This window comes from Miscanthus floridulus, chromosome 18, assembly GCF_019320115.1.
Source record: "Miscanthus floridulus cultivar M001 chromosome 18, ASM1932011v1, whole genome shotgun sequence".
Lineage (NCBI taxonomy): Eukaryota > Viridiplantae > Streptophyta > Magnoliopsida > Poales > Poaceae > Miscanthus > Miscanthus floridulus.
This window is the reverse complement of record NC_089597.1, coordinates 118,152,745-118,177,793: the sequence shown is the minus strand read 5'-3', so window position 1 is coordinate 118,177,793 and position 25,049 is coordinate 118,152,745. Positions and strand designations below refer to the sequence as shown.

Here is a 25,049-nt window from a genome sequence, read left to right as displayed (position 1 = left end):
ATGTCCACATGCTGTATGCTCAACTTCATCCTCCTCATGGGGATGGTGAAGTTACAGATGAAGAAATGATTGTAGCTCTAGGAGAAGTCGAGAATGAAGAAGAGGAGGAGGATCCTGAGGAGTTAGTGTACTTCTCAGATGAAGATGAAGTTTCGTCCGATATGGGCACAGATGCCGAAGACTGAAAGCTCGAAGTAGTAATAGTTCCTTTACTGCTTTCCTAGTAAACCAAGGTTGTCTTGTGGGAGACAAGACATGTAATTTAAATAAGTAACCCTTGTAGCATGAAACCTTTTAAATGCTTTCAATAAAGAATAATGTAAGTAAACGTGTTTCTCTAACAGATGCCTTGTCCTATCACCCGAACTGGTGCTAGTGGCTTGCATGACAATGATGAGTGCCCAAATCCTCCACCAATGCCTTCGACTATGGCAGATGCCATAGCCGCACTCGTCAACGCAATGACAGAGAATGCTAGGCTATTAAGGGAATTGGTGTAGAACCAACAGGCACCATACCCTAATCATGGCCGTCGTAATAATGGAAATGACAAGTCAACCTATGTGGATTTTACTGACACCCGTCCGCCTGTGTTCTCTAAGGTAGAAGAACCTTTAGAAGCTGATGATTGGTTTAGGATAATAGAGCAAAAGTTTGAGCTGATTCACTGTACTGAGGTTCAGAAACCAAGGTTTGCGGCACAGCAACTCCGAGGAGCTACTGGTGCCTGGTGGGCAAATTTGGTAGCAGTATAGCCTGCTGGTCACCAAATTAACTGGAGGGAGTTCAAGGATGCCTTCAGGGCACACTATATTCCAGACGGTGTGATGACCATGAAGTTAGAAGAGTTTTTGGCTCTTAAGCAAGGAGAGCACCCGGTGATGCATTATGTTGGGCGTTTCAATCACCTGTCGCAGTATGCTATTGAGTAAGTGAATACTGACAGGAAGAAAAAGAATCATTTTCTTAGAGGCCTAAACACTAAACTTCAGACCATGATGGCAACTTGTGGTAACGCAACTTACCATGAGACAATCAACATTGCTATCACTTCGGAGGAGAATTACCGCCGACACAAGGAGGCGAAGAAAAAGAAAATATTTGCTTCCGGATTATCAAGTGGCAAGCGTCAGAAGATAGTATACCATCCTCAGAATCATGGCCATGCACCATTCCGCCCACAACAAGGCCAAAGCAGGCAACAGATCTTCATTTGCCCTGCAACTAATACGCCTTATACTCATCAAGCACCGCAGCAGCAAAATAATACAAATAATGCAAACCGCAATGCTACTCCCCAGAATCACAATTTTCCATGCTATAATTGTGGTAAACCCGGACACTTTTCCCGAGAATGTCTGTATCCTAGGAAGAACAATCCTGATGCACCCAAAGCCCCTGTTACTCAAGCTCAGAATTAGTACAAGGGCAATGCTTAGAACAATCAGAAGGGTCAGGCTGAGAAGAAAACTGGAAGGGTCTTCTATACTCAAGTGGAAGCTATTCCAGAAGGAGAACCAGTAATGATGGGTATGTTTCCCATTGCTAAGCATCCTGCAATTACCTTATTTGATTCTGGTGCATCCCATACATTCATCAATCGTACATTTGTTGTGAATCATGGGATAGCTATTGGGGAAACAAAAGAACCATATCATATACAGTTGCCCGGAGGATGAATCTATACAAGGGAGATAGTTCAGCATGTACCTATTGATTTGGGAGGATATGAGTTCCCTACCAATATGCTGATATTAAAGGATCAAGATATAGATGTGATCCTTGGTATGAACTGGTTAACCCAACAAGGGGCTATCATAGATGTCCTGCGTAGAACCATAAGGGTAAATGCACCTGGCAGCAAAACTCAACTTCTCATCCAACTTCCCTTTCCTGAGAGTACAGTGGAAACAGTCTGTGCAACTATTGTTGAAGGAGCCAAGAAAATTTCAGTGGTATGTGAGTTTACGGATGTCTTTCCCGATGATCTACCTAGTCTGCCAGCAGACCGAGACATAGAGTTCAGAATTGATCTGAAACTAGGGACAACACCAGTGTCCAGAAGAGCATATAGGATGCCACCCAAAGAACTAGCAGAATTGAAAATGCAACTACAAGAGTTGTTAGACAAGGGTTTTATTCAACCTAGTTCGTCACCTTGGGGATGCCCTGCTATCTTCGTGAAGAAGAAGGACCAAACCTTAAGGTTATGTATTGACTATCGGCCGTTAAATGAAGTCACCATAAAAAACAAATACCCCTTACCCTGAATTGATTTTCTTTTTGACCAACTTGCAGGAGCTAAGGTGTTTTCAAAGATAGACTTAAGATCAGGCTATCACCAAATTAAGATCAGACGAGAGGATGTGTCGAAGACAGCGTTTACTACCCGATATGGTCTATATGAGTATCTAGTCATGTCTTTTGGGCTGACCAATGCCCTGACTCATTTCATGTACCTAATGAACTCAGTTTTCATGCCCGAGTTGGATAAGTTTGTCATAGTGTTTATTGATGACATTCTTATCTACTCTAAGAGCAAAGAGGAACATGCGGAACATCTCCGTATTGTTCTACAAAGATTAAGAGATCACCAATTATATGCCAAATTCAGCAAATGTGCATTTTGGTTGGAGGAAGTACAATTTCTGGGTCATGTACTATCTACTGAAGGTATAGTTGTTGATCCGAGCAAGGTAGAAGAAGTCCTTAACTGGAAAGCACCTACAACTGTTCATCAAGTTCGTAGTTTCCTGGGGTTGGCAGGGTATTACCGTTAGTTTATCCCTGACTTCTCCAGAATTTTGAAGCCAATTATTGGACTGTTGAAAAATCAAACTAAGTTTGTATGGTCAGCAGAATATGAGGAGGCCTTTCAGACATTGAAGAAGTTGCTGACAACTGCACCAGTATTAGCACAACCTGATATCAAGAGGCCATTTAATATCTATTGTGATGCATCTGGAATTGGTATTGGCTGTGTTCTGATGCAAGAAGGCAGAATCATAGCATACGCTTCTAGACAACTCAAGAAGCATGAAGAACATTATCCCACCCATGATCTTAAATTAGCTAATGTTGTTCATTCACTCAAGATTTAGCGACATTATTTATTGGGCAATATATGTCATATCTATATGGATCACAAAAGTTTGAAATACATCTTCATCCAGTCAGAATTGAATATGAGGCAAAGAAGATGGTTGGAACTTATTAAAGATTATGATTTAGAAGTACACTATCATCTGGGCAAGGCTAATGTGGTTGCCGATGCCCTGAGTTGCAAGAGTCATTGTCATTGCCTAATTGTAGAACCTATGCAACGAACATTGTGTCAAGAGATGGAGCATCTGGATTTACAAATCATAGAACAAGGGTCCCTGTCCAATATTGTAGTTGAGTTCACTATCAAAGATCAGATCATTGCTGCTCAATAGAAAAGTAAGGGCATAGCCCATATCAAGGATAAAGTCAGATCTGGCAGACCAACATGTTTCAAGATCAATGAATCAGATGTCGTATGGTTTAAGGATAGATTGGTAGTACCCAAGAATCTGGAGCTGCGAAAGCAGATTCTAGATGAAGCTCATTCTACAAGATACTCCATTCATCCGGGTAGCAACAAAATGTATCATGATCTGAGAAAGAGATATTGGTGGACCAAAATAAAAATAGAAATAGCTCAATATGTAGCCAAGTGTGATATTTGTCAGAAAGTCAAAGCGGTTCATATGAAGACTGCAGGTCCATTACATTCGTTGCCAGTTCCATCTTGGAAGTGGGAAGATATTTGTATGGATTTCATCGTAGGATTGCCCAGGACATCTGTAGGCTACAATTCAATATGGGTTATTGTTGATCGTCTAACCAAGATAGCTCATTTCCTACCAGTCAGAGATAAATATCGAGCGGAGCAGTATGCAAAGCTTTATCTTGATAGAATCTTCAGTCTGCATGGGGCACCCAAGACCATTGTCTCTGACAGAGGGTCATTGTTCATATCCAAGTTTTGGAAAAGTCTACATGAGTCTTTAGGAACTAAACTTATCCGTAGTTCTGCTTATCATCCACAAACAGATGGACAGACTGAAAGGGTAAATCAAATTCTTGAAGATATGTTGAGAGCATGTGTCCTTTCCTTTGGTGCTAAATGGGATGAATGCCTTCCCTTAGCTAAATTTTCATATAACAATAGCCATCAAGAGAGCATTAAAATGGCACCATTCGAAGCACTGTATGGCCGTAGGTGCCAAACACCTTTAAATTGGTCAGAAGCTGGAGAACATTGGTTCTTTGAACCGGATATGGTCAAGGAAGCTAAAGAGAAAGTTAAACTCATACAAGCCAATATGAAGGTAGCTCAATCCCAATAGAAAAGCTATGCTGATAAGAGGAGACGACCGCTAGAATTCAAAGTGGGAGATTATGTCTACCTCAAGGTATCACCGATGAAAGGAGTTCATCGTTTTGGGATTTGGGGAAAGTTGGCACCCCATTATGTAGGTCCTTTTCAAATCCTACAACAATGTGGACAAGTCGCCTATCGCGTCAAGCTACCAGATCACATGTCGGCTGTGCATGATATCTTCCATGTATCTCAGTTAAAGAAGTGTCTTCAAGTACCTGACCAAGAGATTAACTTTGGTGATGTAGAACTAGAACCTGATTTGACTTATGCTGAGTACCCCATTAGAGTCTTAGATCAGAAAGATCGAGTCACTCGAAGACGTACGATCAAGTTCTACAAAGTACAATGGAATCAACACACTGAAGATGAAGCTACTTGGGAGTCCAAGGATTACTTAGAAGAGAACTTTCCTGACTTCTTCACTTCTATCTAGTTGCAATACTTTGTCTATATTGTAACTTGTCTCATTTGTCAATAGAAGGGAAAACCCCCTCACTAGCCTTTTGAATAAAGTTATGATGTGTTAGCTTGACACATTTCCTTTTCCATTACTTAGCCTTGAGTTTTAAATCTCGGGGCGAGATTTCTTTAAGGGGGAAGGGTTGTAACACCTCTGGTGTTTTGACCTAGCACTAAAATTTGACATGTCATCATATGCATTGCAAAGCATTCATATAGTATAAAGTTTTGAATGCATTCACTAAATAAGGTTTATTTCGTAATGTTGTTATTTCATGTGATGTGATTCAAAACCCTAAATAAAGATCATGACTACAAGGGTCAAAATTCCTGTGATCATGTGAGGTCATGTGTCATTTGACTCAAATAACCCTAATGGGCCATGTTACTGGTCAAAAATCAAAATTTAAGTAAAAGGAAGACAAATCAAATTTGAATTCAAATTCAAATCACAAAAGTCCTTTTTGCCCCTTTTGACTAATTCAAAATCCATGTGAAATTTGGGGTTGAGGCAAAAAGCAAAGTTGGAGATTATTTTATGTAGATCAACTTTGGTATTCAAAGTTTTTCAAGTTTACATATAAAATTTGGAGTAATTTTGAAATGATTCAAATGCTCAAATGCACCCCAAATTCAAATTTCAAAATGGAGGCAGAATTTGAAAATGTTCCTAGAAGCAAAGTTGTAGAGTTTGAAAAATTGAACAACTTTCATTTTTGGAGATTTTCAACTTCTTTAGAAAATTTGAGAGTAATTTGAAAATTGGACTCAGTGGCAGTTCTGTAAATATTTCAAAAATCAAAATCCACCTCTCTGCTTGCCGCCGGTGCCACGCGGATGTCGCCGCCGATCAGATTTCGTCGCTTCCTCGCACCTTGACACGTAGCTGGTGCCGTGGCGGGTCCGTCCGTGCGCTGTCATCACCGGGCAGTCCCTTCCTGGCTATAAATAGCAACAGTCGCCGCCGTCGTCCCTGTTTTTCTCCTCTGCTCTGCTCCACCGCCAGCTAGCTCCGCCGCTCGCCGTAGCCATCGTCGAGCAGTCTTCATCGTGCCCAGCTACGCCAACGCGATCGCCTCAGTCTTACGCTTCTCTACGACTTGCTCACGCCGCTTGAGTTGGCCGAAGTCGCCCAGCGCAACAGCTTCTTCCCCGAGCCCGGCCGGAGCTCCGCCACCATCACCTCGACGTGGCCAGGCCATTCCAGACCGTCTCTGCCTTCACCAAGCCCACAGACGTGACCGTGGTGAGCTACTGAATGTGATGTTCACTTCGCTTTTGACTCTACCACATTCTTCCTAGGGTTACGCCGTGAGCCGACGTGCTCGAGCCGCCATGGCTGGCGTGGAGTCTTCTCCGGTGTACCTTCTGCCATTCCAAGGACGGGGATGGGTTCGTAGGAGTGTGTAGATCATTTGGGTGAGGTCTGCCTCACTGGAGCGTCACTGTCGATGCATTTTGGGGCTAGCCAGTGAGGGAAGCACCACCATGAGCTGTATGAGTCGCTGACGGGTGGGGTCAGCCTGTTAGTGAGGAGGAAGGAGAAGAACAGTGATGTTTTGTTATTTTCTGATTTTGAATAGTGTTGAATCTTTGGAAATTTGTAGCAAAATAATCATAGCTTCAAAAATTCTGAAAATTTTTGTGTAGCTTCTGTACATGCTCTAGTATGGTTTAAAAATATGAAACTTGAAATGTGAATAAATTTTTAATGTTCAAATATTCAGTCCATTAATTGATAAATGCAATTCCATGATTTTTGAAGGTCACTGTATAATTCCAAAAATTATGAAATTTGTTTTGGTACACTAATTTGTCATAAGGAAGCTTACATAAAATTTTCAGGTCATTTGGGCAAGTTCATTTTTGGGCTTATTTCCAAATTAATTAAAAAATAAATAAAAGCAAACCCTAAGTGTTTGATTAGTGTTGAATCTTGTTTTGGTCATGTTTTGTGACTAGTAGAGTTTCAAGATTCATTTGGTCAAGTCACATGTATGGTTCTTGACGGTAGGATTGCAAGTTGGTTTTGTTGGCTTGCAACTGTACTGTGAAGGAAAATCGTATTCGGGGTGTTTTTATATTTCATGTACCGTAAAAGCATCATGTTTACATTATCATCATGTTAAAGCATATGTTATCATTTTGTGTAGAATCCGAGAGTGAAATGATTCTAGTTGAACAAGTTCTGGAAGAATTCCCGGTTGTCACGGGATTCGATAATCGTGATACTGATCCGGAACCTGCGATCGTCAATGAAGGCAAGCCCCGGTTTATGCATTAAACCTTACCTTGTTACTTTGAAAAGTTATCACCTATGTTACTTATTGCATTAAGTTGATTAATTCAAATGTTACCTACTTGATGCATTACCTACCTTGTTAATTGTTTACCATCCTTGAAGATATTTTTATTTACAAAGGCGTAGATTGCTTAGTGTGCTTTATGGTAGGCTTTCAAAGTAAAAGTTTTGATACAATCAAAGATGGCATACTGGCCAAAGAAAAAGATAGAATGAACTAAAGACTAGTCGGGTGACTTATCTTGAATTTTGGGTAATGTTGCTGACTATGTCGCTTAAAGGCCACTCATTGTGGATCTTCTGAACGAGACACTTTGTAGTACTGGTCATATACTCCGGTAAGCCTACTTCGGCTAATCCAATACTAAGACGAATGCCCACACACTCGGAGTGGAGAGATGGTGGGAGTAGCGTGTACCCTCGTGGCTAGAATGTGGCTGGATTTGAGGTGTGTTGTGCTCTCGGGTGGCATGGAGACGGCTTAGTATAGGAGGATCTGGTAGCAAGGTTGATATATGCAAGATTAAGTTCTACATATATCGTGGGATAAGGAATCCCCAGCTGGGACTTGAATCAATTCGAATTGCCAGTGCTCCACGGATATGGAGACTCGATTCATTATAGAAGCAATGCAGGACTGGTGAATTACTAAAATATGAGAAACAGAATGGAATGAGAAGGAATGGAATGTGGGAAATGTACATTTAGTTGAGATAATGAACTAAAAGGTCTTAGGGGTAAAAGTTGAAAATAGGATAAGAATAGTAAGCTTTTAGCAAAGAACTTTGAATTTTGCTACATCCTTACCTTGCCCCAAACCCCTGCATCTCTAAAGTCTTACACCCCATTACGTCGGGTTAGTCTTGTTGAGTACTTTTGTACTCAGGGTTTGTTAACCCTTGTTGCAGGTGAGTCGCATGCACAGGCTTGTTTTGGTCCCTGCTGCATGTCTATGTTTGAAGTCAATGACGATGAGGAGTGATGAATGGCCTTTGGACAAGGCACTAGTTTGTATGATAAATAATGTTAATGTAATATTATCCCGCTACTATGGTTGTATGACACTTATGGTATTGTAAGTTTGAAAACAACTGGTTTGTAAACTATGTTATCTTAAGACTTCCACAATCTTTTACTCTGATGTATATATTTGAATAAACTGTTGTAATCTGCAATGTCTATGATTGGGATCCTGTTTGAAAAGAGAATCGTGGATGATTCGGGTTTCCCGAGGACACCCGACAGACCTGTTAAGTTGTTGGGAACTCGTGAACGCTATCCGAGGTCTGTTAAGACAATGATAGGTGCACGTGGGGCCGATTTCTTAGGAGGTTCTGCCACACCTCAACGGTGGAAGAGAACCTAGTGGTTGAGCCCCCCATAGGGCTTGAGGCCCCCTCTGTCGCTGAGACTCCTTCAGTCGAGCCCGAGGTCATGGAAGTCAACACAAAGCCTCCCAAGGCCAACCAGGGCATGGACTGACGAGTCCCATTCCTTGATTGCCTCATCTGAGGAGAGCTTCCTGCTGACAGGACCAAAGCCCAATGGCTTGCTCGGTGAGCCAAGACTTATGTTCTCAGCGATGGTGAATTGTACAGGCAAAGCCCATCTGGCGTCCTCTAATGATGCATCACCACCGAGGCAGGTATAGCCCTACTTTGGGACTTGCACGCGAGAGCCTACGGGCACCATGCAGCGCCTCGGACGCTCATCGAAAATGCTTTTCACCAAGGGTTCTACTATCCAACGGCTGTTGCTGACGCCACCAAGCTAGTACGCTCCTGCGAGGGATGCCAGTACTACGCACGGCATATGCATCTCCCAGCCCAAGCTCTCCAAACCATCCCCATCACATGGTCGTTCGCCGTGTGGGGGCTCAACATGGTTGGGCCTCTGTAGAAGGCCCCCGGGGGCTACACCCATCTGCTGGTAGCAATTGATAAGTTCTCCAATTGGATCGAGGCTCGTCCGATCAATCGAATCAAGTCCGAGCAAGCGGTGCTGTTCTTCACTGATATCATCCATAGGTTTGGGGTTCCAAACACCATCATCACTAACAATGGGACACAATTCACCAGCCAAAAATTCCTGATGTTCTATGATGACCACCACATCCGTGTGGCCTGGTCGGCCGTAGGACATCCTAGGACAAATGGCCAAGTAGAGCATGCCAACAATATGATCCTACAAGGCCTCAAGCCAAGAATATACAACCGGTTGAAGAAGTTTGGCAAGAAATGGCTTGCCAAACTCCCATCGGTCATCTAGAGCCTAAGGAACACTCCAAGCCGAGCCACGGGGTTCACACTGTTCTTCCTGGTCTATGGAGCCAAGGCCGTACTCCCCACTAACTTGGAATACGGTTCCCCGAGGCTACAGGCCTACAACGAGCAAAGCAACCGCACTGCCCGCGAAGACGCTTTCGACCAACTGGAGGAAGCCTAAGACATTGCGCTGCTACATTTGGCCAAGTACCAGCAAGCCCTACGACGCTATCAAGCCCGGCGCATTCGAAGTTGAGACCTGAAAGTGGGCGACCTGGTGCTGAGGATAAGGTAGAGCAACAAGGGCCGCCATAAGCTGACCCCGCCATGGGAAGGACCGTACATCATCGCCCAAGTGCTGAAGCCCGGAACCTACAAGCTAGCTAACGAGAAGGGCAAAATCCTCACCAACGCTTGGAACATAGAATAGCTATGTTGCTTTTACCCTTAAATTTCCAAGCATTGTATATATTGTTTCTCAAAATACAATTAAGAAATGTTCTTTAGTTGTTCTAATCTTTCGAGAAACCCCCAGGCCCATCAAGGGCCTCAGCGATATGATAACTCCATTAGGGAGACACGACTCTGCCTCTGCAGAACTGAGCCTCCCTCGGAGGCTAGAAGGGGGGACTCCCCCTAAGTCCCACGCACCATTTTTTAGTCGTTTTTCGAAAAAAAAAATCCACGCCAAACCCTCTAGCACGCTCTGACATATTAATTATAAAGAACCTAAGGACCGAAAGTCTGTCTCAGGGTCAAAAGGCCAGATGAGTCATGAGACAGCCTACGCCTTAGGGCTACGGCACTCCCTCACCACCTTTTTGCCCTCGGGGAAACTTAGGCTCCGAGGAAGTTTTTTGCAAATGATATGTTCAGAAACAAGACAAAGGGCAGAGGCTCAGAAATACAATAAAGAAAAACAATTAAGGAGCGTAGACGCATAAGTATTTCAAAAAGGCCTCGACAGGCCACCAGCGTTATGATACGGTAACGTAATCCCTAATTTATTTACATGGCCTCTTAGGCCTAGGTTAGGGCTCAAGGTCTCCATCATCGGTGGACGGCGGGGGAGGGACCACCTCCTCTTCAAACAGCTTGGCCAACGCCATGCCAGGGCCCTCAACTAACTCCATCAGCTTTGCGACCTCCTCGTCGGCCTCCTCGCCGTCCTCTAGCAAGACATAGCTGTCACTGACGGCCTCGAGGTCGATGCTGGCATAGTGCGAGGAGATGACGAACAGGGCATGCTTGATGCCCGCGTGCAGCGCCCCCCGAAGTCGCTCGCGCACTTGGCCACTCAACATGACCAAGCGGCTCTTAAGGGAGCTGCCCGCCTAGGCCCCCTCAACCTCCAGGGCCTCGGACACGGTACGGGTGGCACTCTTCAGCGCGTCCTGCTCCCTGATCTCAGCCTCAAGCACCGCCTGTACTATGACAGAGGCCTCGGCTGCCTGGGTGACCTCCTTCTCCAACTCTATGCCAAAAGAAACAAAATGGGGTTAAGCGCAAAGGAAAATGAGCCAAATAGGGGTAGAGGCCTACGGGACTCACCCTTGGCTTTCTCCTCCCAGCGCTGAGCCTCGACCCGAGAGGCCTCGGCTTTCTCCTTCCAGCGCTGGGCCTCAACCCGACAGGCCTCGGCTTTCTCCTTCCAACCCTGGACCTCGACCCGAGAAGCCTCGACCACCCTGGAAGCCTCTTTCTCCAGCTCTACATCACACCAGGGAGTTAGGAGTCGAACACAAGAGAAACAAATAAAACAAGGGGAACAGGACTCACCCTCGACCTTTCCCTTCCAGACCACAGCCTCGGTCCGGGAGGTCTCGGCTACCTTGAGGGCCTCTGCCAGGGCACCTTTCACCAGTAGGTGTGCACCCTGCTCTACCCCTAGCTACCCAGTGAGGGCCTTGGTGGAGGCCGTCGCTTCTTTAGCCCGAGACCAAAAGGCGTCCCGATCGCCGGCCACCCGGGTCAGCTCCTCCTCCAGCTCCTTGACCCGCGCCACCAAAGGGGCGAACTGCTCCTGAGCCATGGCCGCCTCGGCCTTCATATCGGCATAGCAGAGGCGGAGGTCCTCCACCTCCATGCTCCGTGCCGACGAAAGCTTGTTGGCGTCAACGAGCAAGCCCTTCTGCCACTGGAGCTGGTCCTAGACGTCCCTCTCTCGTTGGAGGAATAATGACTTCCTGAGGGACCGGGTCTCGAGCTCCTAAATAGGAAAAACAGGGGTCATTCACTACAAGAAAACTCATAAAAGATGACACCACATGAGAAAAGAAGGCGTGAACCTGGGCGACCCTAGGCAGATCATTGGCCACGACGGACAGTGCTGTCCATAGTGACCGCTCTGCCAGCTGGCAGTATTGCTCGAAGGTGTCCTAGCTCCCCCCTCGACCACGTCCTCGAGGGCGAATAGAGGCTCCCCCTCAGGGTTGTCCCAGCTTTGCCACAAGACACGCGGGTGATCCCACCCGTGGGGCTCAGGTCATACCCGCACGAGGGCCGAGCTTCCCTCGCCCGAGGTCAGAGCCGGCTGCTCCATAGTGCCAGCCGCCTTGGTATCGACCACCTCCTTCGCCTGGGAAGTATCGTCGGAGGAGATCGAATGGACCTCCACTTCTTGGACGCTCTCCTACAATGGCGGTGGGCCTTGGACCGGCGGTGGTATTGAGGCTTGCCTTGCCTCCACCTCCACTTCTTGGGCCGCCGGCTTCGCTGCGCTCATGTCGGCTCCCGCCACCCTGGCCTCGGTGATCTCGGGGGCTCCGATACCCGCCACCCTGGCCTTGGCGGTCCTAGGCACCCCAGCCTCCATCGCCTCGGCCTCAGAAGTCCGGGGGGGCTCTATCTCGCCCTCGGTGGCCTCAGCAACTGAGGGCGCCTCGGCCCCATCTAACTCACGGGCCTCGGCCTCGTGGGGCGTAGGCGTCTCCTCCCCCGCTCGCTCCGTGGCCACCCCGGTAACCTCCCCTTGGGTGACCAGCTCCTTCAGGTCGGCCCTCGCTGATGCCCCACCGCGCTGTGCGGTGGCCTGCGCCTCCACCACCTGATGAGCGGTGGAGCCCGTGCTCACCTTGAGCAACTTAAGTGGTGCTAGGGCAGGCACCTCCACCTTATGCTTCTGGCTAAAGGCAAAACACCCACTTGGTCAGCATATGACCATAAAGCAAGCGGGAAATGATGTGAACTCCGCTGAAAAAACACTCACCTCGAGCAGGGGTGCAACCGCTTTGGCACTGCGACCCACCTCTGCAATGGCGGTGGCAGCGGCGATAGCATGGCCTCCGTATCCGCTAGTGCCAGCCGGCCCTCGCTGGACTCCAGCACCCCCTCGGTCCTCTGCGGGGGTAGTTGTGTCGCCCCTGCCGCCACCTAATCCACCTCTGCCATCGAGCCCACTAGGCTGATGGCGCGTCTTCCCAACACCCGCGCCTCGGGTGTGTTGGCCTCGGCCCTAGGGCGGGCGATCGCCGGCCCGTGGTGTCCTCTCCTCCTCCTCCTGGGAGTGTTGGGCTACTCGCCGATGCCCCGGGCGCCGTCTCCCTAACGTCAGGGAGATGGTCTAGGGGACCCCACCCCCTCTCGCTCTCGGCATCTCCATCTGAAGCGTCCATCGACAGTGATGGCGATGGAGACGACTCCACTGGGAGACCGTCCTGCCTCTACTGCCGGTGGCGCTTCTCCAGTCCCTCGCGTGTGAGGATCTTCCTCGTATGCTTTGCCTCCTTAGCATCCTTCTGCCTCTTCTATGCCTCGGCGTGCGCCCGGTTCACTGCCCGCCATGCTACGTCCTCGGGAATAGGCGGCGGGGAGGCTTGCACCTCCCTCATCCCCTGTGGGAACGACGAACATGGGTAAGGGAATAGGAGATGGTGAGGAACAGGGAGGCCTCAGGGGCTATAGTGGTGCATGACTTACCAAGGAGAGGTATCCCCATGACGGGCGCATCACGATGGGGGTCAGGCCACCGCTCCTCAGCTTTGCCTCCACCGTCTCCCTCACCCGATGAGGGCGGAGAGGGCGGAGGCGGACATCCAGATGCCCTCGATCGGCTCATTCGGTCTCATCTCGAATAGGCGCCGCCGCCGAGCCATCAGCGGCAGCACCCTCCGGCGGTGGAAGGCAGCCACGACCACAGCCGCCGTTAGGCAGTGGCTCTGCAGCCTCTCCGGCCCCTCCAGGAGTGGCTACAGCTTGGGCTGATCCTCCTTCAGGATGCCATACCTCCACTTCTCTGGACAGCTCTCCACAATCTGCCCGATGTAGGGGGGAAGTCTGCCGTCATCATTGCGGAGATAGAACTAGCTGGTGTACCAGCGGCAATTGGTTGACGTGAGCTGGGCCAGGATGTAAAGGTGCTGATGGTCCTAGCGCACTTGGAGAGTGCAGCCACCGGCCCTCGCTGCCTTCCTTGTGCCCGTCGTGCCCGTCGGCTTGGTGGTATGCCCTGCCCAGAAGAGGTGGAGCCACAGCTCCCAATGGGGAGCGATCCCTAGATACCCCTCGCAAACGGCCACAAAGATGGCCGCCTGCACGATGGAGTTGGGGTTGAAGTTGTGGAGCTCCACGCCATAGTAGTGCAGGAGCGCCTGCATGAACCGGTCCACCGGCAGGCTGAGGCCATGCTCATGAAAGTATACAAAGCTCACAACATAGCCGTTGCATGGCCTCAGCTCCGGCTCACCCGACGAAGCAATCCACTCTGGCCTGTTGGGGTCAGTAGCCGAATGAAGAAGGCCATCATCGACGAGCGACTGGAGCGTCTCCACAGATATGTTGGACTGACCCTAAGGGTCCGCCTCAATGACAACAGTGCTAGCCATGAGTGCGATGGAGAATATGACTACGGCGGTATGCCTCTCTCGCTCCCTCTCTCTGCCTCGCCCTTCTCCCTTCTTCTCCCTGGTGCTCTCTGTTCTAGCAATGGTTCAAGGGCGACAAAGGCGAATGCAGGCAAGGTAAGGAGGGGAGGGGTGAGGCTCATTGTGTATTTATGTAGGAAGGGGGCGAAATGGGTGGGCGATGAAATTGGGGAAGTTTCCCTCAGAACCGGCACAGTTAATCCAGATCTGATTTTACCGCCCACGTACCCACCTTCTCCTTATTAATCGTGTAAATAGTTATGTCCCATCCGCTGACACAGCATCGCGTCCAACCGTAGCAGCGGCAGGCGTCGTTCCACCTCCCTGAGAAAATCACCTCAAAAGGCGCACCTGCCATTGTCAAGCCAATGGGGGGGGAATATCCCCCACCCGATTCCTTCCAGATGAAGGAACTGGGCACCGAGCTCGTTATGGTCCAGGGGTTCGAAGGCTGGGCCCCCAAGGGTTTCAATAGCTGCCCCAGGGCAACAAAGTCAGGGACGGCTATGGGCAAGCCCATACAGGGCTGAGGCCCAAGCAAGCAAAATGCTTGGGATGCCCTAAGTCATGTCCGAGACCAGCAGGGAGGTCTTCGAATGGGATCCCACCGTAGGGAGGCACCGAGCCACCGGGGCCCATCGAACGGCCCTGGCAACCACTAGAGAAGCCCTCTGGTACCCTTGGAGTGCATCTCTAGATCGCTAGCCGACCCCTATCGAATGGGGCATAGGCCTCCACTCGGACTTACCCGATAACAGCTCACCAGAAGTGTCACCGCTCACGCCCATCAAGGGTAGCCTAGCATATTCCACCCCTCCTTCTGAATGAAAAGGATGCACGAGGGTCGCACAAAAAGCTAGGGGAACTCCTAACGGCCCTCTCGCTCCATGCAGAGGCTAGGGCGCTCTTCCTGCAACCTTACCGAGGTCCAGCGACCTAGGCTCGCACTCAAGGGGGCTCAGCAAACAAACCCCTCCTTTCGAACGAAAAGGATGTGCGAGGGTCACACAAAAAGCTAGGGGAACTCCTGACGGCCCTCTTGTTTTGTGCAGAGGCTAGGGGGCTTTTCTTGCAACCTTGCCGAGACCCAGCAACCCAGGCTCGCACTTGAGGGGGCTCGGCAAACAACCCCCTCCTTCTGAATGAAAAGGATACGCGACGGTCGCACAAAAAGCCGGGGGAACTCCTGACGGCCCTCTCACTCTGTGCATAGGCTAGGAGGCTTTTCCTGCAACCTTGCCGAGACCTAGCGACCCAGGCGAGCACTCGAGGGGGCTCAGCAAACAACCCCTCTGTCCAAACAAAAAGGATGCGCGAGGGTCGCACAAAAAGCTAGGGGATGAACGAAATATGAAATTGCAAATAAATATGAGGCTTTTCTGCAAGCGAATCGAGAACAAGCCAGAACGGGATGAACGAAATCTGAAATTGCAAATAAATATGAGGCTTATGATAACGAGAAGGAGTTTAAGTCTTTATTCGAAAGGACTAATCGTCACATGCGAACAAGATTAAGAACAGGGGCCCTGGTTCATAGCAAGTGGCCTTGGCGGCACAGTTGCAGCAAAACGACGCCTGTTTCACGAGAAAATTAAGAACTAAACAAAACTCAAACCCTAAGGAGAGCGACGACTGTTAATTATAAAGCCCTGGACATCACCCCCCTAGACGCGCCCCTAATGGACCCAAACACGATATACGGTCCAACGGACCAAAAGACGGTGTCGCAGCTTGTTTCGACGATCCCCGTTGATTCCGAATGGCTTTTGATGTGAGACCAGTTGCATTGGCTTTCTTATCTAATTAGCTTTCCATCCATATGTGAATCGTCGAAAACGGAGTCCGGACGCGCCCGTGTGACCAGTTTTATGAGAGACTAGTCTTAGAACCCGAGATGGGCTTGAACTTGATTTGTGCCTCCACCTTGGTGACTCGAACCGGATGAGTTTCGGACCTTCTTCTCGATTAGGACACCCTCGCTGATCTCCTCGCCCTCTATCTCCAAGCATGGTCGTATGCATGGAGCTCATATCTTCATCATAGGCTGATTTTAGGTCTCTTACTACTTATTTTAGATTTGGGTGTCAATATGGGTTCCTTGTGGAGACAGTAGCCCTAGGTAGCCTATGTCCGTGCGAGGCCAAGTACACCATTTGGCAATCTATAGTTGAGATCTCATATTTCTAGAAGTACAAGAATGAGAATATTTCATTTTATGTTCGTGCGAGGCCAAGTAGACCATTTGGCCATCTATAGTTGAGATCTCATATTTCTAGAAGTACGAGAATGAGAATATTTCATTTTTGTGTTGCATCGGCTTGTACAAACCGTGTTGTCGAGCGAGACCAAGTAGACCATTAGAACGAGAATATTTCTTTTTTGCGATGCATCGGCTTGTACAAGCCGTGTTGTCTAATACTATAAAAATCTAGTGAACAATGGGGCCTGCTTTGAGCACTATACAAGCATGCATAAGACCTCAAGCAGACAATCGCAAGACCCATTATCTATTGAATATTTCATTTTTAGTATTGTTGTTTTTATATTTATTTATACCGAAAAATACATGGCGTTCATAATCTATGGCATAGGACCAACCTTATTGCATATAGATTGTCAATGTGTGGCGCGAGGTAGGCAACGGGGTTTTGGATGGTAAAGGAAGGCATGCACATTTGACACCGTATGGATGGGATGCGAGCAAAGGGCTAATCAAAGGTAGAGGGGGCTATACAAAATAGTTATTGTCCCTTGAGATCATTTGGCTATCAGAAATAATTTGGCTGCAATGATTTTTAAAACGAAATCATTTGGCTGGTAGAAATTTCTGTCCCAGATTCTCCTTGGCAAAACACTTACCAAATTGATCTCATGACAAATATGAAACTTGATCACACGACAAATATAATAGTACTTATTTCATATTTAATACAGTACTGCTAAAATGAGACCGGAGAGCCTCCACCTCCACACATTCTCAACAGAACTTAGCGGAACCTGCCGCATCATCTGGTTGTACTCACGATTTCTGGCATTCACATTCAGTCCTTGTGAGCCTGGTCGATAATGCTGTGGCAGTCGTGCTTGAACCGAGTCCCCGACAGACGCCAACACGGTGCGCAGCTCAGCGACGGTAACGACATTGGAGTAGCGACGGTAACTACCAGTAAGACTCGAACCAACACCCAGCTATGTTGTTTCCTGTTTAGTTCATCTTGAGTATGACAGTTATAGTAAAAAATAACAATACTAACGACCAAATAAACAACCATAGGACGATACATCCATCAAAATACTTCTCGGATACATCCCTCTCAAACGAAACAACCAAAGGACAAACAATTCTTTGAGCAGAAGAGACATGTACCAGCCGAAAGGGCCCAGAAAATCAGGGTGTCAGATCCAGGTGAGTTTAAGCTGGCTCGGATTGAATCTCGCAAGATGGCAGGATGATTGCCAATTGCCTGGACTGATTTCAGTTTCAAAGTCCAAACAAGAAGCTGATCTTGCATAGCAAACAATTTAATCAAAACCAACAAGAAACCATTATAAACACATAAAACTATTAGCAAGCTCTAACAAAAGCAACAAAACCAACAGGAAACTTCACAAACCAAGATTACATAAAGTAGGAAAAGACATGCAGAGAAATAAGAAAGAATTGCATGGCATTGCATCAGACATCCAAGGAAGGATTTAGCAGCACTAGCTCTCAAGCCTGGCAAGGCGAAAGCTCTTAGGCAGCAACTGCGAATGTAGAGAAACAAGCCTTGATTTTGTCATCATTTGCAATGCACTTAAACATGCCTAGGTCCAATCAATGCATCATAGCTAAATGCTCAAGTACAAATCATAGTTAGACAATGGAGTCAGATTCAATAACATGTCAATCAGCACAGGTCCAGAAATCCGGATCCTAAGACTGGGGCGACAAAACCATATCATCATCCTCCAACACAGCCAACAATGAACAAAACAAAATCACAATGAGGCAAAACAACACCGTTCTGACTAAAGATCCACAAGAACCAAAGAATCAACAACAAATCAAAGCATCACAGGTCATGTAGAATCCCTCGGAGACCCGATTTAAATCACACACCACAGATGAATCAAACAACTGCAGGCGTGAGCCCCATCACAGACCAAACCACAGAGGTTATGATTGGATGGACACCTGCAGCTGAGAGAGCCAGCTGCTGGTTACAGTGTCAAACGGCACTTCCTATCGGTAGGTCTTGAGATCTTCACAGGGACCAAATACAAATTCTGATTTGCATATTGATTGTAAAAAGATGGCATGAAACAATAATAATGCATATCGTATCAAACCTCATAGTAACTTGTAGACAAGCAACTTAAGCTGGGTAAAACAGATAGGATATACACAAGTGAGATAAATCCTCAGAAAGCCAGACAACTGTCGTCATAAGTAAATCTGACGGTAATTCCAGATGTATAGCTAATCATCAAAGGAGTTACTACACAGTGCATCATTATTTATAGTTCATGGACCAGAAAAGCAAGCAACAGCAAAAAAACGTTCAGGGGAGAATAGTTACTCAGTGGTGGCAATAGGGTTAATTGGTTCGATTCTGCCAGCAAGTGTCCACAATTCCTTCAGAAGAGGGAGCTTGTTTCACATCATCACAACAACATAAAAAATTGTTAATTAAAAGACAGAAAAAAAATTAAAATGTAATAAAACAAGGACGAAAAAAGAAATTGGCTCTGTTCAGTGGGATAATCAGCATACAGATCAATCTCATCAATAGAGATGGACATGTGATTTGGTCTGTTGAGCTTGAATATTTCCAAGTCGCCATGGCCACTCTTTTGTTGATCCAAATACCAATCTAATCTAACATTTAAAAATCATTAATGATTGTTTAAGGAAACAACTGGGCACAAATTACCAGAAGGATTCATGGTCATCAAATGGCCTCAGACCGTCCTAGTTCATGATAAATATCAACAGATTTGACAAAATTTTGCCTCTTCTGTAACCATCATGTCATCAAAGGCCAAGATCAACGACCATAGTAAAAGATTGCTCCAATTACTTAAAATAAAAAGCTCGTGCAAAAAAGATGTTAAATTTTTAAATACATAAATGTGTCAGAACAATGTTATCAGCACCCTTTTGAAGGAATCAGACAGGGATAACTGTATTTTATTTGTGTTATCATCATCCACATCTCTAAACAGAGCAGAGCATAGAAACAAATACAAGTTTCATGGATCTATCAGATCTTCCTATTCAATATGAAAGTACTGTCATGGTACGTCACAATCACAAAGATTGAACGCTTTCCCTTTCGAAGTTGCACATCATTTAGATCCCGAAACAAGTGGGCAAAAAAGTAAGCAATATCTAGCAAGTTTACACGTGAATGAATATATGTGGCCTTTCCAGGATCGGATTGGCATAAGAACGCCACCAATCAGGATATAACCACACATCAAGAGAATAGCTTGTTGCGCCCGAGCCATTATACCGTGAGGAACGAAATCATCCTCCCGAATTGGTAATGGACGCATGTAACAAAACATATTTCTAATAACAACAATGTAACAAACAAAGAATATGCTAGTTTGTGAGATTTGAGTTCAGACAGCCAAGGGTTTGGTCTTCAACTACCACCAACAAAGTAGCAGCATCAGAAACTCTAGTCCAAAACATAGTTGTTCATCACTACTCGAAATCTCATTCAACCATTGCAGCAGGAAATAAAGACCGGCCTGGTATGTAACAAACTGTAAAAAAGGTTGAATACTGATAATTGGGAGCTCAGACAGCCAAGGGTTTGGTCGTCAAATACTACCGTGGTAGTATCAGAAACTCTAGTCCACAAAAGATTGTTCATCACCGCTCCTATCACAACCTCAACCAGTGCAAACATAGAGAGAGAGAAAAAGAAACAGAACAGCAGACCAAATCAACAGTACAGTAGACGCAGGGCGCCGACAGGACGTAGAGCAAGAGCTGCGAAGGAAGCATTGTCGAAGCATCAGCGTCGTCGCCGTAGGCGGCAGCGGCGGCGGCGGCAGCCGGTGGTGGAAGCCATAACCCTAGGAAAGAGGCAGGGTGAAGTGATTATTTATAGCCTCTGGTTGTACAAAAGAAGAAAACCTAGATTTCATGGGCCTGTTTACACTGATTGGGCTTTTGTGGGCCTATTTGCATTGCTTGGGCTTCGCCAGGTAGATTGATCCGCAATAAGGGCACCATTCCCTCAAAAAAGATATAATAAAAAAAAAGTAGTCTGCCGAGCCCGAGCCCCGAGGTGACTCGTCGCCGCTCCGACCGCCGCCGGCGCGCCGTGCTGCCGTCAACTCATGACCCGGAAACAAGATGCCGCCGTCCCCAGTCACGCCGCACGACGTGGCCGCTGTCCTCCGCCTCCTGGAGTCCCGCGACCTTCCCGCCGCCGCGCGCCTCGCCGCCGCCTCTGCTTCCTCCTCGCCGCTCCCGCTCGCCGCGGTCCTCTTGCACCGCCCGCTGCCCCCGCGCCTCGGCTACGGCCTCCACGCCCGCGCGGCGCGGGCGGGCCTCCTCGCGGACCGCTACCTCGCTAACGCGCTGCTCGCGTTCTACGTCCGTCTCCCGGACCACCTGCCCCACGCGCTCAGGGCGTTCGACGACCTGCCCCGCCGCGACGTCGTCGCGCACTCCTCCGTCCTCGCCGCCTTCCTCCGTGCGGGCCTCCCGCGCCGCGCGCTCCTCCAGCTCAGGACCATGGCCGCCGGCGGCTACGGCGCCGACGACGACGTCGCCCCCAGCGCGCACGCGCTTTCCGCCTCCGCCAAGGCGTGCGCCGTGCTGCGCGACCTCCGCGCGGGAGCCTGCGTGCACGGGACCACCGTCGTGCGAGGGTACGGCGACGATGGCGTCGTGCTCAGCGCGCTCGTGGACATGTACGGCCACTCGGGCGCGCCGGGCGACGCGCGGAGGGCGTTCGAGGAAATGCGCGCCCCGGACGGGATATGCTACACGTCGTTGATATCAGCATTCGTGCGGAACGACTGGTTCAATGAGGCCCTGCGGTGGTTCCGGGCTATGCTCGCAACAGATGGGGTTTGGCCGGACGGCTGCACATTTGGCTCCATGATGACGGCGCTGGGGAACTTGAAGAGGGCGAGGCAGGGTAGGGAGGCGCACGCGCAGGTTGTGACACGTGGTCTGTGTGGGAACGTGATCGTGGAGAGCAGCACACTTGACATGTATGCCAAGTGTGGGATGATGGTGGATGCACGCAAGGTGTTCGACAGGATGAAGGTCCGGAATGCAGTTTCATGGTGTGCCCTGCTTGGGGGGTATTGTCAAAGCGGGAAGCATGAGATGGTTCTCTCATTGTTTCGACAGATGTATGTGGAGGACAATGACTGGTATAGCTTTGGAACTCTTGTGCGGTCTTGTGCTGGTCTGTCTGCAGTGAAGCTAGGAAAAGAAATCCACTGCTGTTTTATAAGGATGAGAGGCTGCGGAGACGTCATTGTTGAATCCGCACTCGTGGACCTGTACGCGAAATGTGGTGTGGTAGAATACGCCTACAGAGTTTTTAAAAGGAGCAGTGTCCGCAACATGATTACTTGGAATGCCATGATTTGTGGTTGTGCTCAGAATGGCCATGGTGAGCGAGCCATCAGCCTGTTCAATGAGATGGTTAGAGAAGGGGTCAAGCCAGACTACATCAGTTTCATTGGCGTTCTTTTTGCTTGTAGTCATACTGGGATGGTTGAGGAGGGAAGGAACTACTTCAACTCAATGAGCAAGGACTATGGTATCCCCCCTGGTATTGAACACTACAATTGCATTGTTGACCTCCTCAGTAGAGTAGAGCTTCTAGAAGAGGCTGAAGATCTTGTAAACAAGTCACCATTTAGAGATGATTCATCACTGTGGGCAGCAATCCTTGGTGCCTGCGCCACACATACTAACCCAGATGTAGCAGTAAGGGTTGCAAAGAAGATGATGGAATTAGAACCTCAATACCACCTGAGCTATGTTCTTCTTGAAAATGTGTATAGGACGATTGGGCGATGGGAAGACGCTGTAGAGGTAAGGAGGCTGATGAAATCAAGGAAGGTAAAGAAAGAAGCCGGAACAAGCTGGATTGATGTAAACAGAAGCAAACTATACATGTGTAATGCTAAGGAGGCAGCCTCACAACCTGTAGCCTCTAAGGACATCAGGAAATGCAGTCCATATGACTGATATAGCTTTGGCGGTGATTCTGGTATCTGAAATAATGTTTAAAGTCATTTCTCGATTGTACGGATGAATTTGAGCAGGTCTTGTTCCAAATCTGCTGCACAAGTCCTCCCTACATATGTGATGAGTGTGTTCAAACTTCCACTGACTTTATGTGATGATCTGATGAAGCACATACAGGCCTTCGGGTGAGGATCTGAAAATGGTAAGAAAAGATTCAGTGGATTCTGGAGGTATGGGTTTCAAGGATTTAAGAGTTCTCAATCAGGCTTTACTTGCTAGACGGGCATGGAGGCTGGGGCCTTCCTACATAGCCTCTGTGTGTGTCTTTTGGAAGCTAAATATTTCCCTCAGGGTAACTTACTTGATACTGCTCCAGCAGCTGATGGATCCCAAACATGAGGAGGAGTTGAATATGGATTGGAGCTTTTAAAACTTGGTGTGGTGTACAGGATTGGTGATGGGAGAAATACAAGGATATGGAGGGATGACTGGATTCCTCGGGGACACAACTGAGACCAATAGGTAGTACCCGTGTTTGCCGTCTTCGGTGGGTGCATCAGTTAATTGATTCTCAATGTAACTCTTGGGATGAAACTGCAGTGAGGAGGTTTTTCTATCCATATGACGTTGCCGAAAATTTGAAGATCGAGCTTCCTGGTGAAAAAGACGACAGGACTGCTTTGTGTGTCATTATGAAAAAGAAAAACTGTACTGTTTACAATCAGGAGTGCATATAGAGTTGCCATGTGCTTGGCCACTTGCACCATGTTGTGGTAAAACTGGTGGAAACTCAACATCTGAGGAAGGGAGACGGATTTGGGAGGAGCTATGGGAGCTCAAGATAGGCAAAAATCAGAATCTTTGCATGGAAAGTCATAAACAACGGATTGCTACCTCGAGCTATCAAATGCTTTCGACACTTATCTACACAGGCTAATTGTGAGTCGTGTGATCATGACATGGAGGACCGCTTCCATGCATGTGATTCCTGTCCATGCAGCTGCTCTCAGATTTGAAATGCACAAGTACTTGACCTTACCTGCAGAAATGACATCAATGGACAGGGCCAGACTGACTACTCGTTCTCTTGTCTAACTGTACAGAGGAGGTAAAAGCAAATTTCTTAATGATCATTTGGAGGATCGGTTTGTTTGGACTGATGTTTTAAAAGCTAATGGCAAGATATCCATGCATGGTTCAGTTGTTTTCCTAGCCCAGTATATAGGACTCTCTGTCACTTGTCCGACAACAGTGGCAGCAGGTTGATTACAGCAGTAAAGGGAAGTTTCTACCATGGAGTGCTAAGTCCTCAGCTAATACCAAGGAAGTCTTGTGCAAGAGCTGGATGCCGCCATGTCAGGGTACTCGAAAAATTAATGTTGATGGGGCTTTTAACCTTGATAGTCTGACACTGGCTCAGCAGCAGTGGGCATGATTATCTGGGACTGGGAGGGCCAGCCAAAACTTACTTCCTGGCGATTGCTTTTCTTAATGCTGGGATGCTGAAGGAACTGAGGCTGCAACCTGTCTCGAAGGTATCGGTCTTGCGGCTCTCTGGGCTCATTGCTCGTTTATCCTGGAGGCTGATTGTGCTGCAGTGGCTGGAAAGCTCAAGGCGCGATGTCAAGAGAGATCATTGATACAACCACTGATCCAATAAGTTCTTCGAGAAAGTGACCTCTCTTAATCGCCTAGAGCAAGTCTTGAAGATTAGGTGTGATCAGAATGAAGTGGCGCACGAGTTATGTCAGATAGCTATTAGACGCCGTGAGGGTCGAGTGTTTTTTATTCTGTTTCTAGGGACGTTGTTGCCCTCCTTTGTATTGACATTAAAATTTAATCTTTAATAAAAACTCTGGTTCGAAAAAATAGGGCCCGTTTGGCTGGGCTCCCGCGGGCTCCAGCTCCGGCTCCTGCACTGTAGCGTCCTGTCGGCCGCTCACGAGCCGATAGGTGCCCATGGGAGCCGGAGCCGCGGGAGCCAGAAAAACGAGCTTCTCCGGCTCCGATGGTGTCAGTGAGAGAGGAAAGGAGGAGAGAGAAAAACGGCTCTGGTGAACAGTGTAGTGTCCTGTCGGCCACCCACGAGCCGATAGGTGAACAGTGCAGGAGCCGGAGCCCGGCCAAACGGGGCCATAAACTAATGGAAATCAGGATCAATTTGGTCTGCAAAGATCATCATATATGCTTTACAGTTTGCAACCACAGCCTCTTTTGTCAAGCAAGCTGTCCAAAACTGTAGGCTTCTTTTTGTAAGGAGAAACACATTTAGCTGTGCCTGGTTTGATAATCTATGACATGTTTTTCACCTGAAGCATAACTAGCTGCGGTCCTTCAGGATTGAAGAGGACTCGATCCTGTAATATTACTCCAATCGAGAAGACAGAAGACCTTTTAGGATAGAGTGACAAAAAAGTGTCTTAAAGCTAATGTTGTGGTGTTAGTAAAACAACTTGTTTCTGATGGTTGGAATTTTCAACTTTTTGGAAGGACCATATGGCTTAAAACCCCTCTTTACATATAGGCTCAGTTACCA

The 25,049-nt window shown here is 47.8% G+C and overlaps 1 protein-coding gene, 10 non-coding genes and 1 pseudogene across 12 annotated transcripts; 1 reads left to right on the top strand and 11 right to left on the bottom strand.

Moving 5' to 3' along the window:
* Positions 1-17,967: 17,967 nt before the first annotated feature.
* LOC136524928 (small nucleolar RNA SNORD14) lies at positions 17,968-18,086 on the bottom strand. The gene has a single exon (XR_010776275.1). It is a non-coding gene; the product is annotated as a small nucleolar RNA SNORD14 (small nucleolar RNA).
* Positions 18,087-18,161: 75 nt separating this feature from the next.
* Positions 18,162-18,247, bottom strand: LOC136525063 (small nucleolar RNA U31b). Its single transcript, XR_010776392.1, has one exon. It is a non-coding gene; the product is annotated as a small nucleolar RNA U31b (small nucleolar RNA).
* A 119-nt stretch (positions 18,248-18,366) lies between these two features.
* On the bottom strand, positions 18,367-18,552 carry LOC136525027 (small nucleolar RNA Z112). Its single transcript, XR_010776361.1, has one exon. It is a non-coding gene; the product is annotated as a small nucleolar RNA Z112 (small nucleolar RNA).
* Positions 18,553-18,691: 139 nt separating this feature from the next.
* On the bottom strand, positions 18,692-18,774 carry LOC136525048 (small nucleolar RNA snoR77Y). The gene has a single exon (XR_010776378.1). It is a non-coding gene; the product is annotated as a small nucleolar RNA snoR77Y (small nucleolar RNA).
* Positions 18,775-18,853: 79 nt separating this feature from the next.
* On the bottom strand, positions 18,854-18,953 carry LOC136525009 (small nucleolar RNA R30/Z108). Its single transcript, XR_010776344.1, has one exon. It is a non-coding gene; the product is annotated as a small nucleolar RNA R30/Z108 (small nucleolar RNA).
* A 66-nt stretch (positions 18,954-19,019) lies between these two features.
* On the bottom strand, positions 19,020-19,128 carry LOC136525045 (small nucleolar RNA Z107/R87). The gene has a single exon (XR_010776375.1). It is a non-coding gene; the product is annotated as a small nucleolar RNA Z107/R87 (small nucleolar RNA).
* A 108-nt stretch (positions 19,129-19,236) lies between these two features.
* Positions 19,237-19,320, bottom strand: LOC136525049 (small nucleolar RNA snoR20a). Its single transcript, XR_010776379.1, has one exon. It is a non-coding gene; the product is annotated as a small nucleolar RNA snoR20a (small nucleolar RNA).
* Positions 19,321-19,406: 86 nt separating this feature from the next.
* Positions 19,407-19,495, bottom strand: LOC136524997 (small nucleolar RNA R38). The gene has a single exon (XR_010776334.1). It is a non-coding gene; the product is annotated as a small nucleolar RNA R38 (small nucleolar RNA).
* A 195-nt stretch (positions 19,496-19,690) lies between these two features.
* LOC136525057 (small nucleolar RNA snoR80) lies at positions 19,691-19,825 on the bottom strand. The gene has a single exon (XR_010776386.1). It is a non-coding gene; the product is annotated as a small nucleolar RNA snoR80 (small nucleolar RNA).
* A 72-nt stretch (positions 19,826-19,897) lies between these two features.
* On the bottom strand, positions 19,898-20,000 carry LOC136525018 (small nucleolar RNA Z157/R69/R10; annotated as a pseudogene).
* A 78-nt stretch (positions 20,001-20,078) lies between these two features.
* On the bottom strand, positions 20,079-20,174 carry LOC136525019 (small nucleolar RNA Z157/R69/R10). The gene has a single exon (XR_010776353.1). It is a non-coding gene; the product is annotated as a small nucleolar RNA Z157/R69/R10 (small nucleolar RNA).
* A 396-nt stretch (positions 20,175-20,570) lies between these two features.
* Positions 20,571-24,373, top strand: LOC136521843 (pentatricopeptide repeat-containing protein At1g03540-like). 2 transcript variants are annotated; one of them, XM_066515607.1, is made up of 2 exons: positions 20,571-22,715; positions 22,893-24,373. In XM_066515607.1, the coding sequence occupies exon 1, from the start codon at positions 20,651-20,653 to the stop codon at positions 22,511-22,513; it is 1,863 nt and encodes a 620-aa protein (XP_066371704.1). In that variant the 5' UTR covers positions 20,571-20,650; the 3' UTR covers positions 22,514-22,715; positions 22,893-24,373. The 2 variants fall into 2 exon arrangements, with proteins under 2 accessions (XP_066371704.1, XP_066371703.1); XM_066515606.1 differs by having other exon boundaries at positions 20,571-23,035; positions 23,114-24,373.
* Positions 24,374-25,049: the final 676 nt, after the last annotated feature.